The sequence below is a fragment of the Bolinopsis microptera genome, chromosome 6 (assembly GCF_026151205.1).
Source record: "Bolinopsis microptera isolate Bmic1 chromosome 6, MBARI_Bmic_1.0, whole genome shotgun sequence".
Lineage (NCBI taxonomy): Eukaryota > Metazoa > Ctenophora > Tentaculata > Lobata > Bolinopsidae > Bolinopsis > Bolinopsis microptera.
In genome coordinates, this window is record NC_087077.1 from 9,946,939 (window position 1) to 9,959,143 (window position 12,205).

At 37.9% G+C, this 12,205-nt stretch overlaps 2 protein-coding genes across 10 annotated transcripts in view; one reads left to right on the forward strand and one right to left on the reverse strand.

Moving 5' to 3' along the window:
• The first annotated feature begins 307 nt into the window (after nt 1-307).
• LOC134817263 (uncharacterized) lies at nt 308-1,925 on the forward strand. The gene is made up of 4 exons (XM_063826404.1): nt 308-491; nt 640-819; nt 961-1,177; nt 1,301-1,925. Exons 1-4 carry the CDS (start codon nt 395-397, stop codon nt 1,470-1,472), a joined length of 666 nt encoding a protein of 221 aa, XP_063682474.1. The 5' UTR covers nt 308-394; the 3' UTR covers nt 1,473-1,925.
• Nucleotides 1,926-3,326: 1,401 nt separating this feature from the next.
• LOC134817007 (potassium voltage-gated channel subfamily A member 2-like) overlaps nt 3,327-12,205 on the reverse strand; it is a 46,436-nt gene continuing 37,557 nt past the window's right edge. For 6 of the 9 annotated variants that reach the window (XM_063826076.1, XM_063826077.1, XM_063826075.1 and 3 more), the window contains 8 exons: nt 11,375-11,549; nt 10,519-10,620; nt 7,440-7,547; nt 7,205-7,285; nt 6,510-6,527; nt 5,242-5,426; nt 4,900-5,116; nt 3,327-4,559 (listed from right to left, as the gene is read on the reverse strand). In XM_063826076.1, the coding sequence (XP_063682146.1) occupies nt 4,392-4,559; nt 4,900-5,116; nt 5,242-5,426; nt 6,510-6,527; nt 7,205-7,285; nt 7,440-7,547; nt 10,519-10,620; nt 11,375-11,549 (1,054 nt within the window). In that variant the 3' untranslated portion in view covers nt 3,327-4,391. The remainder of the gene's footprint in view (nt 4,560-4,899; nt 5,117-5,241; nt 5,427-6,509; nt 6,528-7,204; nt 7,286-7,439; nt 7,548-10,518; nt 10,621-11,374; nt 11,550-12,205) is intronic. The other 3 variants (XM_063826078.1, XM_063826073.1, XM_063826081.1) reach the window with 1 other exon arrangement.

Here is a 12,205-nt window from a genome sequence, read left to right on the forward strand (position 1 = left end):
TCTCGCGCGCGCAAGCGTGCTTGCAGCTAATTTAACAGATAAGACATTTTGCTTGTGGTCCCCCATGATACTCCATTGTCAGTTATGCGGCTTCTTTAAAATAACAATAGAATTGGAAAAATAGAGAGCAAACATTGTGAAAGATTTAATTCAAAAGATGATCTGTCAACAATGCAATTCGAATAAAACTTCGCCAGATTTTTCTACCAATAAGGTGGCAATTGTTTTTATGAAGGAGCACGTGGCAACATAGCAACAACAAAAACCCGGAAATTTTCCCTGTCATTGAGCACGTGGAGCTCAGTTTTCCAAATTTCAAATCTCTTTTGTTGTACAATTAACTACACAACGTTTAAATTTGACGGACACTTCTCGGTTCAACTTCCGACCAGTCATGAAAATCATGATTCTAATTGCACTTATGTGCATTGCACCGACAGCACTGTACCTACTCAACGAATATGACGTCATCAACCTGTCAGATCCAGAGGGTAAGCACAAAATCATTTTAGAAATCTTCGAATTTCATGTTTGACCGGTGCACCAAAAACCGGTCCCAAAAAAACATGTACGGTTCTTTTATTTCCCACCCTTTCGTCGAAACAAAAAGTTGAATTAACATATTCCCTTTCGTTTCAGAATTTGTTAGGATGCTGCACCACGACTATATTGAGTTGTTGAACAAAGTTTGCAGAGTACCATTTGGTACTGATAGAGGCAGTTTGCAGAGTGACAAGTGCTTCCTAGAACTGTTTCATCTGCACGAAAAAGTTGGACTAAAATCAGTTGAGCTTTACGAGGAAATCAATCGATATAGCAGTAAGAGTTTGCAGAATTTAGATTTGAAGAATTTTCCGAATTATTTTTATTGTCATCCACTTTGACTTTTTTAGTTTAGATAAGTTCATTGACTTGACAGTAATAGTATTATGAACAAATCAGTACAATGATAATTTTCAGACAGGATGGTTGAGATGGAAGGAGAAGATCCTGCGACAGGACACTCATATTATTCAAAGGAGATGATCAGCTACAAAATGACATATTCCTATCGAAACTTCATAGAACCAATACTCCTCAAGGCAAATGACATGGTAGTACGAAATGCTAAACATGTTGCTGCAATAATCTTCGCGATTGGCATAGTCATCTCAATCGTTTTCCTTATCTTATCCGGGTTAGATTTTAACGTTTTAATTAATTTCATATTTTACGTAAACAGGTATTCGATCGATTGAAATCTTAATGGTAAATTTGCTAACATCGAATTGTACATTTCTTCTAACAATCATTTCTTCAGATTAACGAAACCTGACAGCTATGCCCTACCGATGCCAAACTTTTACGATACCTCAAAAACGCAAAGAAAATCTTTCTTGTTCGGGAAACTCCAAAATTATTTCTACGGACTTGATATCAAGGAACTACCATTGCCTGGCGCTTATAACAAAGGGAGGAAGTATTTCCCCTGAAAATGCTGTCACAATGGAGGAACTATAGATTGAAAAACGATCTCTACTGTATTCCAGATAAACAAATGATGAGACGAGATCAACATGGTGTACTGCCAATACTACTGGGATTCGTTGGAGATTGTTGCCGATGGAAATGAAATGATTTTGAAAAGATTAATCATTGAAATGATAATTCTAGTGTCATTGCATCGAGTCATATACAATTTTACATTTTTAACAGTCAATTATTGAGCTTTGAACATTATTGACATTGTGATTAAGTTTTTATTTTTTAAATTTTGAGTCCATGATCGAAGTTTAGATGCAATGTTTGACCAGTTTTAAGTTGCATCGATAACTTGAATAAATTGAAATTTGAAACTTCGAATATTTTTGAATTTCAAGTATTTGAGATATGCTCGATTATTCATACTGTTACTATCTTATACCATTATTACTGCAAAAAACCAAAAAATCCCAAAAAAAGTTTTAAAAGAACCCTAAATAAAAAGAACTTGTTTTATTTTGAAATAAACATTGTTGATTGTATTTGTGGGGTATGACCTAAAGAGCCTGAGTAAACTATCCAATATCTTTCTATTAGTGCTTTTCATGCAACAAGTAAAACTATGTTACTTGTCAACGTGGACTAAAAGTTAAGATCACCTCGTTATTTTCTTGGAAACCCACATTACATGTTTTGTAAAATTAACATTGTGGAATGTATGAGCTTCTTTTTTTAATTGGTCGGTGGTTAGTGGTTTAATTGATGGTTTTGTACTGCAAATGTGATAATGATATTTAAGTGACTCACTTTTTGTCCCTCTCTCACACACTCACTCTCTCTCTCTCTCACTCACTCTCCTCATTTTCATTTACAACTCCCCTAATTACTGCTTTGTACATAATTAGGTAATTTGGCAGTGGAGCCTATATTAAGGATTACTATTGGATACGTATATTATTATTACTTGATGAGCGCTCAGAATTAAATTTACTCTAATGCGGTCGGTTTGATCAACTAAGCGAGTTTATATTTTTGCACAATTTTGACTTTTACACTGTTTATACTTTTGCGATTCAACTGCGATAGTGAAGTCCCGGCCGCAGGGTTACACTAGTTTAAGATAATTTGGCACATGCACAGTGCCGAATTATCTACCGGACATGATTATTCACGCAGGACGCTGATTCGAAGACGAAAGAGACTGAGGCAGCTCATGATCGGTCATATCAGCAAGCGTTTCTATGTTTTCATACAAATGTTTCCTTCGATTGGCTCGTGTCGTTTTACTTAAGGTTTCTTTGGATCTCCTCTTTCTACAGACAATAACATTAGTCGATTTTCTTTGGATAAACTATCTTGATACATGTAGAGACAATGATCGATTGTGAATGCTGAATGACTATTCCTCAGACCTCAATCACAATGTAAACCGAATATTAGGCTTAGGAGACACAGTGGGTAATAACTTAATAAAGATCGTATAGCCACCTATCATTGGGATTATTACGTTCGTTTTTTGTATGTTTCAATGTGTTGAGAGAGAGAGAGAGTAAGACGCTTCAGTTGCTTACCATTGTGACTATTGTTACTTCTTCACTATTGTGACGCATGTCAACTGTTTACTATTGTTATTAAAAACGCATAGTTCTGGAGTCGCACGTTGAACTGATTTTATTATCATGGATTCGACTCAGTATAAGAAATACCTAGAATACTAGGCATTTGAAATGGATTCGGACTTTTAACAAAGCACGATTTAATTTCCGAATCTCTGATAGTAATATTCTGCTTCCAACGGAGTCGACTCTAAAAACCGAGCTTAATAAAATCTGTTTACCATAATTGTGACGCAGAAAATAGCACTATTTATTCGACAGAGCGAACATTAAACTCGTATAATTTGTCGGTACAAAATCGATAAATAAAGTAAAAATACGGTATTTCGCCAGGTTAACCTTCTCAAATCTGTCTCACAATGACTTGCAAATCCGCTCTTTATAAATCCGTCTCAAATGTGCTTATGAAGCATATAAAGGATATTTTAGGTTTGAGATTGCTATTTAAAATCAACCGTCAACTAATCAAAAGACTTTATGTAATGTGAAACTTATATCAAGGTAAGTGGCGTGGTACTGCTGATTCAAACTAATCTGACTTTGCTCATCGATAGGCAAAAATCTCTCTTGCCAATACTAACAGTTTGCCCGTCGAAGGTCTTTGATATTTCCTTCTATGATTTTATCAATATCGATCTAACAGCATTTTAATTTCTATTCACTAACTTGGGGATTTAATTGAATAATGAACAGTCTCTTAGTTTATGTTAAAGCTAAGTTAAGTGTTAGGTTTACGATAAGGGTAGGTGTTGTATAAGCGATATGATAGACTTTAAATCTGGCATAGGTAAAATATCGGGCAAATTTTTGTTCCTTAATCATATTTATAAACGAACAAAAATAGATTAGCTTTACTTGAACAGCACCACATCCATATTAATTGATAATATCAATCTTTCTCACGTAGGGGCACTGATGGGGGCACAAAATCCGTGCAATGATTCGAGACCCTTAAAATCATAAGAACCATATTTTCTGTCAATCCTATATCCCATTCTAAAGTAAATAAAATTTAATGTTACCTGAGGTATAATTCTGTACCTGCTCAATACTTGAGTCAGGTTGGTAAAAGAATATGCACTTCAGTCATTTAATCATAATCCAACAGGTCTTCTCTCGCTTCAAGGCCTGCAGTTCTACTCGTCAGTAAAAAGTCCCAAATCTTTTGATTTTATTGACCAGACCCGTTACCAGCTTGTGTGGTCAGTAACTTTAAGAAACTCTGTTGACGAATCTACATTTATACCTTTCCTTGTCTTGATCGGTATCTTAAATATCGACTTGAACTAAAATATTTTAGTATCACAGCATGGTTCAAGCTGCTGAGAGTTCCTTGGTTCCCCCGTTAGCCGGTTTTAAGAGTCCCTCTTCCTCCTCCTCTAAGAATTTATCCTCATCCAGCTCGTCGTAAAGGTCTGGGTCCTCATCTTCTTCATCCTCTTCCTCCGAACCGTTGGTGTTTTGCATGAAGGTCCAGGTGAACTGAGAAATTGAAAGGGTTAAGATTTTGGATTTATAACTCAAATAGCATTAAGTATCGGACTTTATTTGAACGTATATCACGTGTACGCTAGAGGCCCTAGTGTTCATCCGTTCAAATAAAGTCTATCCGTTCAAATTGCTCCCCAAAAGAATTCCAGTACCACTACAAACATATTATCCAGGATATGACGACTTTCTAATTTCAGTAAATTTCACCATGAAATTCCGCGGACGTTTTGCGGTCTCCTTTGACTTGCAAAAGAAATTCTTGAGATCTAAACCGCGGACGTTTTGCGGTCTCCTTTGACTTGCAAAAGAAATTCTTGAGATCTAAACTGACCTTTGCCACCATGATTGGCATCTGAAAAGCGATGACAAGAATACCACTAAAGACACAGAAAGTGCCCAACACCTTGCCGAGGGGTGTTTCAGGGTACATGTCACCATATCCTAGGGTGGTTACAGTCACCACCGCCCACCAGCAGGATGCTGGAATGCTGTCGAACTTGGTCGTCGGATTTTCTGCATCCGGGTCCATCTCGCAGTAGTACAACGCACTGAGAAAAAGGGGGTAAACATTAAAAGGGTTGAGAAGGTATTTGTCTATCAGTTGAGAAAATTACGTGAGCGAAATAATCTGTAAAACGCCATTAAATATCAAAAAAGCCGAAACTATACCCACCTAGCAAATACAACTACATCAATAGAAAGAAACAGTCCGAGTGATAAGAGCTCCGCTAAACTTGATCGGAGAGCTATACCAAACGCGATCATGTTCTTGCTGTGCCGTGATAATTTGAATATCCTGAGGACTCTGAACAGTCTTAGGACTCTGAGGATCACCAATGATCCTATTGAATTGAGGTCCTGAAATAGAGGGTCCTTAGAATAGAGCTCCAAAATTTGGTTTAATGCTACAAAGGTAAAATTAAACAGGGCAAAATGTTTCTGTAAATATTTTATGGTTGAAACACAACAGAATTAAAATACCATAGCACAAAAATAACGACATAACATAAAAATAAAACAACATATGACATGAAGCATCACAAAATGAACATTAATCAGAGACATGAATAAGACAACAATACAACTTAAGAGGCCAAGAATCCCTTTAGCCAAGTGTGAAAGTCAAAAAAATCCCAATAAAACATTCAGATGTAGAAGCTTACATAACAATACCATCGTAATAATTAAGAAGTTGATGGTTAAGATTAGCAGTTTTTATGAACTTTTCGTTCAAGGAAAATTGACCAGACGGCATTATCATTGGTGCCTCTGAAACGAGTGTTCAGAGACGATAATGCTAATGGTGGTGCCATCTGATTTTTATCTCTCGAACAGCGAAGGGAAAAACTAAATTGTGGAAGTCTAAGAATAGTGAATAAAATAGGTTTAGATGAGTTGCAGGAGTGAAATAAAACAAAATACCGAGGTACGGCCAGTGGGTATGAAATGAGCAGATTTTATGGTTCAAAGCTCATCAATTTCTCACGCAAAAGACCTTTTATTAAACAATCTAGTCACCAGACAGGCTTCATCCAAAGACAATCACTCTATCTTAAACATTTGGTCAATATTAATTATGCTATACTCTAAATATGTAGGCTGAAAATATTTTGGAAATTTCAAATTCAAATTGGGCAAGTAAAGTGAAATAATGGATGTAGCGGGTAGCCCTGCTTTTTTAGCTGATCATTTATTAGAAACATATAATATATCCCCAACGACTAAGCCAGCTGGTTCGTTTAAATTTAAAAATGAATCACACAATTAGGTGATAAACCAACTGTTGAAAGTATATTATATCTTCATGAAAATGAATGAAACATGATGTGCTTCCAGTGCTATTATCAAATATGTATCAGCTATGAGAGTGGTAGAACAAATCACTTCTGTGTAGTTAAGGGGGTAGAACAACACAATTTATATTTTGTTTCCAGCACTCACCCCATTCGCGTCTTCTTTCTGTCATGGGGTTTGTTTAAAGTACATGATTACTATTTTTAACAAAGGTCGTTAGATATAATGAGAATAGTTGACAGATTGATTCATATATATTATATAGTATATATAGACTGTCAACATGGGTGTAGGAAGCGGGAGGGGGGGGGGGGGGGGGGGGGCGACTGCCCCCCCCTCCCCCCCCCCCCCAATGAAGAAAGTCATTCCTACACCCCTGACTGTCAAAGTCAGAACAAAAATTAGTTTGCTTAATTTTCAGGATTTCTTCCTAGTTTTTCATTTTGCCGGTGACTTTCGACTGCTTGAACTAACCGATTTAATCATCAATCGTCACATACACTTAATTACCAATGAGACTAATGGTATAATTTATGTGCGTACGTGGTCCGTGGACAGCTTACTCACGAATAATGTAATAAACAATAATTGAAAGATAATAATCTATTAATTTCAATGTACCGTGAAGATATCCGGGGTGTTCAAACATTCGTTTTTTGAATTTTAAGACCCTCCCCCATGAGTCACCGCCGGTCAGCCCTACCCAATAAACCCCTTCAACTGTCATCTTAGGCCTTTCTCAGGCCATTCATCTTCAAGGGGGGCGACGAAATTTTTAATGCTTGCATATCAGCAAATATAACGTAACATGAAAATGTTAAGATAATTCTAAATACACATACCTTTGGAATAATAAGTTCTATGTAGTAAGGTACGATAGATATTAAATCTATGATGTTTAGCTTGTTTCTCGCAAACTTTTTCTGAAACGAATTTTCTGTGTTAATTGTTACAACTTATGACTAAGAAATTTCTTTTCCACCTTATATAATATAAATTGTATGTCACCAGTTAGATAACTTAAAAACGTTTTTCAATCACCAAATCTTATTTTTAAAGAAGGAAAACCCCACAAACCTTTTTAGGGCACGTAGTGAATCTCCCAAGGAGTTCAATTGTAAAGAATATTATGCAACACGTTTCAAAACTGAAGAAAAATATCCCGGTAGTTGTTTCCTGCCAAGGCTGTGGGAAAAACGTTGGTTAGATTATTAGAACAAAGCATACTTCTTAATTTATAATTAGTCCGAGCTTATCTCTTTTGTAGGATTGTAAAATACTTCGTTGATCAATGCGCCTGCATTCAAGTGAGATAGTTGATACATTGTCACTCATGCCAGATGATGTCCGCAACTAATAATAGCAATTGTCAACTAATTATGTGAATATAATTTGTCTTTAATACATGGAATGCATTCTATAAATTCTAATTATACGTGTGACCAAGCACCATAAATAGGACAAAACATGCTTGTTCACTTTATTGTCTCAGCTATATCGACTGTATAAAGCATCAATTAATAGAATACTGGTATCTTTGCTTACTTGGCTCCATTAAACTGAAAACATATCCAAAATATTCTCACAAAGATAAGAGAACAAAACTATCTGGAGGAAAAACCTCACACGGGCATTAATCCAATCATATTTGAAGAATACGGAAGAATTTTCTGACGTAAAAGAGTAAGGACAAAAGAAACGTAAGCGATTAACTTTACCGAACATATACACAGTACACAGCTTGGAAGGGTCACGAAATCCTCTCCGAACCTCCACGTGGTGTGGCCTGGTTGGCACTAACGGGTGGTGTGCTCTCTTGTTGAGTACTAAGGTTGGGACTTGCCAACTCAAAGTTCCCATGGGAACCAGGAAGTCAACAATAACAGTTACCAAGCACCAGGAAATTTCTCTTTCAGATATCAGGTTACAAGATAGTACACACACAAATGACGATACGTTAGACACAGATACCTAGCTCTAAGAGCTATTAAATCACCAGGAAATTCTCTTTCAGCTTTTAGGTCCCATCGAAGTCACCCACCACAGAGCTAGGGATTCCAATTCGCTCATCCTGACTACAAGGGCACACTGATAATGAGTAGTCTTGGCACTTCTCCCTCCAGTAACCACTTTTCAGGTCTTTTCAGTTAAGACAGCTAATGCGTAAGGGCTGACACACGCTAGACACAGGCTCGTGATAAGACAGAATTAGGGATTTCAACTCTGACTACGAGGACACACTGATAACGAGAATTCCTGGAACTTCTTCCTCCAGTAACCACTTTTCAGGGGACCGGGTTAGCTTTGCCACACTCTTTATTGAAGTGTGACTGGACGCTCTACAATCATCTAGTAGCAGCAGAGTTTGACTGACATCCTTACTGGTTCTATTCAGTTTCTACAGCGGAAGTTCTCAACACTCGAATCAGTTCATCTCGGACATCCTGCAGAGATGCTTTATCACAGCCTGCCCCATTCACGGGAACCCTTAGATCTACAGTACCCTGGTGGACATTAAAGCATAGTGGACCTCTTTAGTTCTGAGACGCAAAGCTAACCGGACCAGGAATAAACATCAATGCAATGCTTAGGGGATGCAAATAGGACATACAACGTTTAACGATTTACTCGAACTTTTGATTCATTTTTAAGCTCGACGTTACATGGTATCAATTCAGGACAGATATTCCTTCTTCAGGTTCATTGAGGAAATCGTACCCGCTATTTGCGTTATACATGACAAGTATCTGGACTAATGATATCTTAGGATCTCAATCAATCATAAATTCCTCTCAGATTCTCAGGCTGCATTTAAAGCCCTTAACAGCACCAATTTTAACTCCAGGTTCGTTCTGAACATCTCAGACCAACTCAACTCGCTAGGTTTTTGCATCGAGTAGAACTTTGTTCCAGGACATGTTATGAAGGAGTATACGGTAAAGAACTATAATCAACACCCAAATAAAAGATTACCTCTTCAATCTCCATATCAAGAAGTATAAACAGGTGGCACTCAGTGATAAAGGAAAAACCCCACTAACATTTTTCCTCAACAAAAACAGGTACAAGAAAATTAACATCACAGGTACTCACATCAGATGGCTAACATGGCTACTATCAGGACACAGCCCACTAGCATACTTCCAGACGGTAGCAAACAACTCCAATTTCGAAACACAAGACTGTGAACACTGCCCAGGGGAAGCAGAAACATCACAACACTTCCTATGTGAATGCATCCAGCTGATGACAACTAGAATGATGATATTTGGTAAACCCATCCTAACAATTGAGGAACTCATCAATAGTAAGCTCGACCACATTATCAAATTCGTGGAACAGTCAACAAGGTTTGACAGAGACGATCTATTTGGATAAGCATCTAGGACATCCACCAAGGTTCATAAACAATCATACACTAGACCCACACAGGACTATCTCAGATAGTGACACATATTCAGGTGTGGACCATGCTCGGAAGTCCCTCGCCTGCCCGCCAAAGAAGAACATCTGAAGTGGGTTTGCTCTGAGCAAGGTAGTAACAGCTTCGAGACTCCAGAGGTCTGTTGCGTTGATATCTATTATTCTATGTTTTTGTATATACTTAGGGAGTCCTGGAGTGTGGCTAGCAGGAGTCACACTCTGTGGGCACGGCGAGAAGGCCTCCCTCTTCACTAGGAGGCCAGAAACCGTTGACCAAAACAGAGAGACACAGCTTGGAAACCAGCTCGTATCGTGTACAGTACACAGTACACAGCTTGGAAACCAGCTCGTATCGTGTAGTAACAGTACACAGTACACAGCTTGGAAACCAGCTCGTATCGTGTAGTAACAGTACACAGTACACAGCTTGGAAACCAGCTCGTATCGTGTAGTAACAGTACACAGTACACAGCTTGGAAACCAGCTCGTATCGTGTACAGTACACAGTACACAGCTTGGAAACCAGCTCGTATCGTGTACAGTACACAGTACACAGCTTGGAAACAAGCTCATATCGTGTACTGTGAACAGTAAATTCACCACGATTAGTCTGCCTCCCTACTAAAAATCCAAAAAGTTCTAATTATAAGTGCTAAAAAGTGCATCAAAATTACTGAAGAAAGTGCTAAAGAAAGTGTTTAATGTTCATTAGATAGACATAAGATGTACTTACCCTTCTCAGATCGTCTTTGTATTCAGGCATGGTTTCGGCTATAAAGGTTCCAACCGAAAATACGATTAAAATCATGCTCACCCAACTGAATATCTTTGCTGCCTGATGGAAATTTGCTCGTTAAATTTCCAAAAAACAACCTTAAGATTTAAGGACTCCCATGTAGATTTCAAAACTTCGGATGACCACCGAGTTGTCAACAGATTATCATGTGTATATATGAGTGCTACCTCCACAAAATTGTTGGCCAAAACAGGCATCTTGCGTTGAAGCAAACATTACATATATTATCTTTAGCGAACTTTTGGTAAAAAACCCCAAAAATGGCAAAAATTGGGGTTTTTGAAAAACCTCTAATTTTTATAGAATTTATATTCAACCGAAATAACGGTTCTTGGGCCATATTCGGCGTGTTACGCAGGTAAAGCTCATCTTATAATTTGTTGTTCATATTGTATGATTTGGACGAAAAAATGTGGGGAGTACCCCTCATATTAACTATAAAAATCAGTTGAAAAATCGGTGGGCACTAGAAGTTTTGAAATTTGCATGGGCTCCTTAAGTTAAGATTCGAATGAAGATATGCGTCTTTTCAGTTAGATGTTCAGAAAAAGTAATTAGATGTTAGAAGGTTAAAATGTGTATGCATCCCAACAAATCTTTTATCAAGTTGATAAAATTCAGCTGATGAGGAAGGTTTCAATGAAGAAATGTGCATTAATGTGCATGTAATATCCAAATAAATTTTAGTTTCAAGTTGATAAAAATGCAGCATATCAAGATAATAAATTAAAAGTGCGCAGTGTGTAAGTAATAACACAATTAAATCGATAAAAGACTATTTAGGCCCACGAACCAAACTAGTTTCGGGGTTTTCCAGAAGGTCGTAAATTCTACTCTGAAGAGATTTGAGTCGTGTGTGGTACTGATAAGGAGGCTTGGTGTCATCGGGGAGGGGGGAAAACATGACCTTTTCAGCTTCCTGGTTACTCATATTACTGTCCTTCCGCACCATCGGCGTGGATGTCACACTATTGAGAGGATTATATTAATATATTAGGACAGACAGACAGACAGACAGACAGACAGACAGACAGACAGACAGACAGACAGACAGACAGACAGACATACATACAGACAGACAGACAGACAGACAGACAGACAGACAGACAGACAGACAGACAGACAGACAGACAGACAGACCGACAGACAGACAGACAGACAGACAGACAGACAGACAGACAGACAGACAGACAGACAGACAGACAGACAGACAGACAGACAGACAGACAGACAGACAGACAGACAGACAGACAGACAGACAGACAGACAGACAGACAGACAGACAGACAGACAGACAGACATACAGACAGACAGACAGACAGACACTGGTTACATAATGATACAATCAAGGCTAACAAGCCTGAAACTATTAGTGTTATAGCACTTCGTGTGCTGTCAGCTGGAAATATCAGCTCCTATCAGCAGTCTGCAACCAATCAAGCGGTTGTTTCCGTTATCAGACAGCTTGAACACGTTTTTAGAGTTTAACTAGTGGTTGTGGTGCCTCTCTGACACCCAACCGTTCACATCAGTTAAACAGGCCTCTTACTGGCAAAAGTAACTGTCCAAATAAATCGGGTGTTGATGGTAAACATTTTACCGACACCTTTAACACTTATTAAAG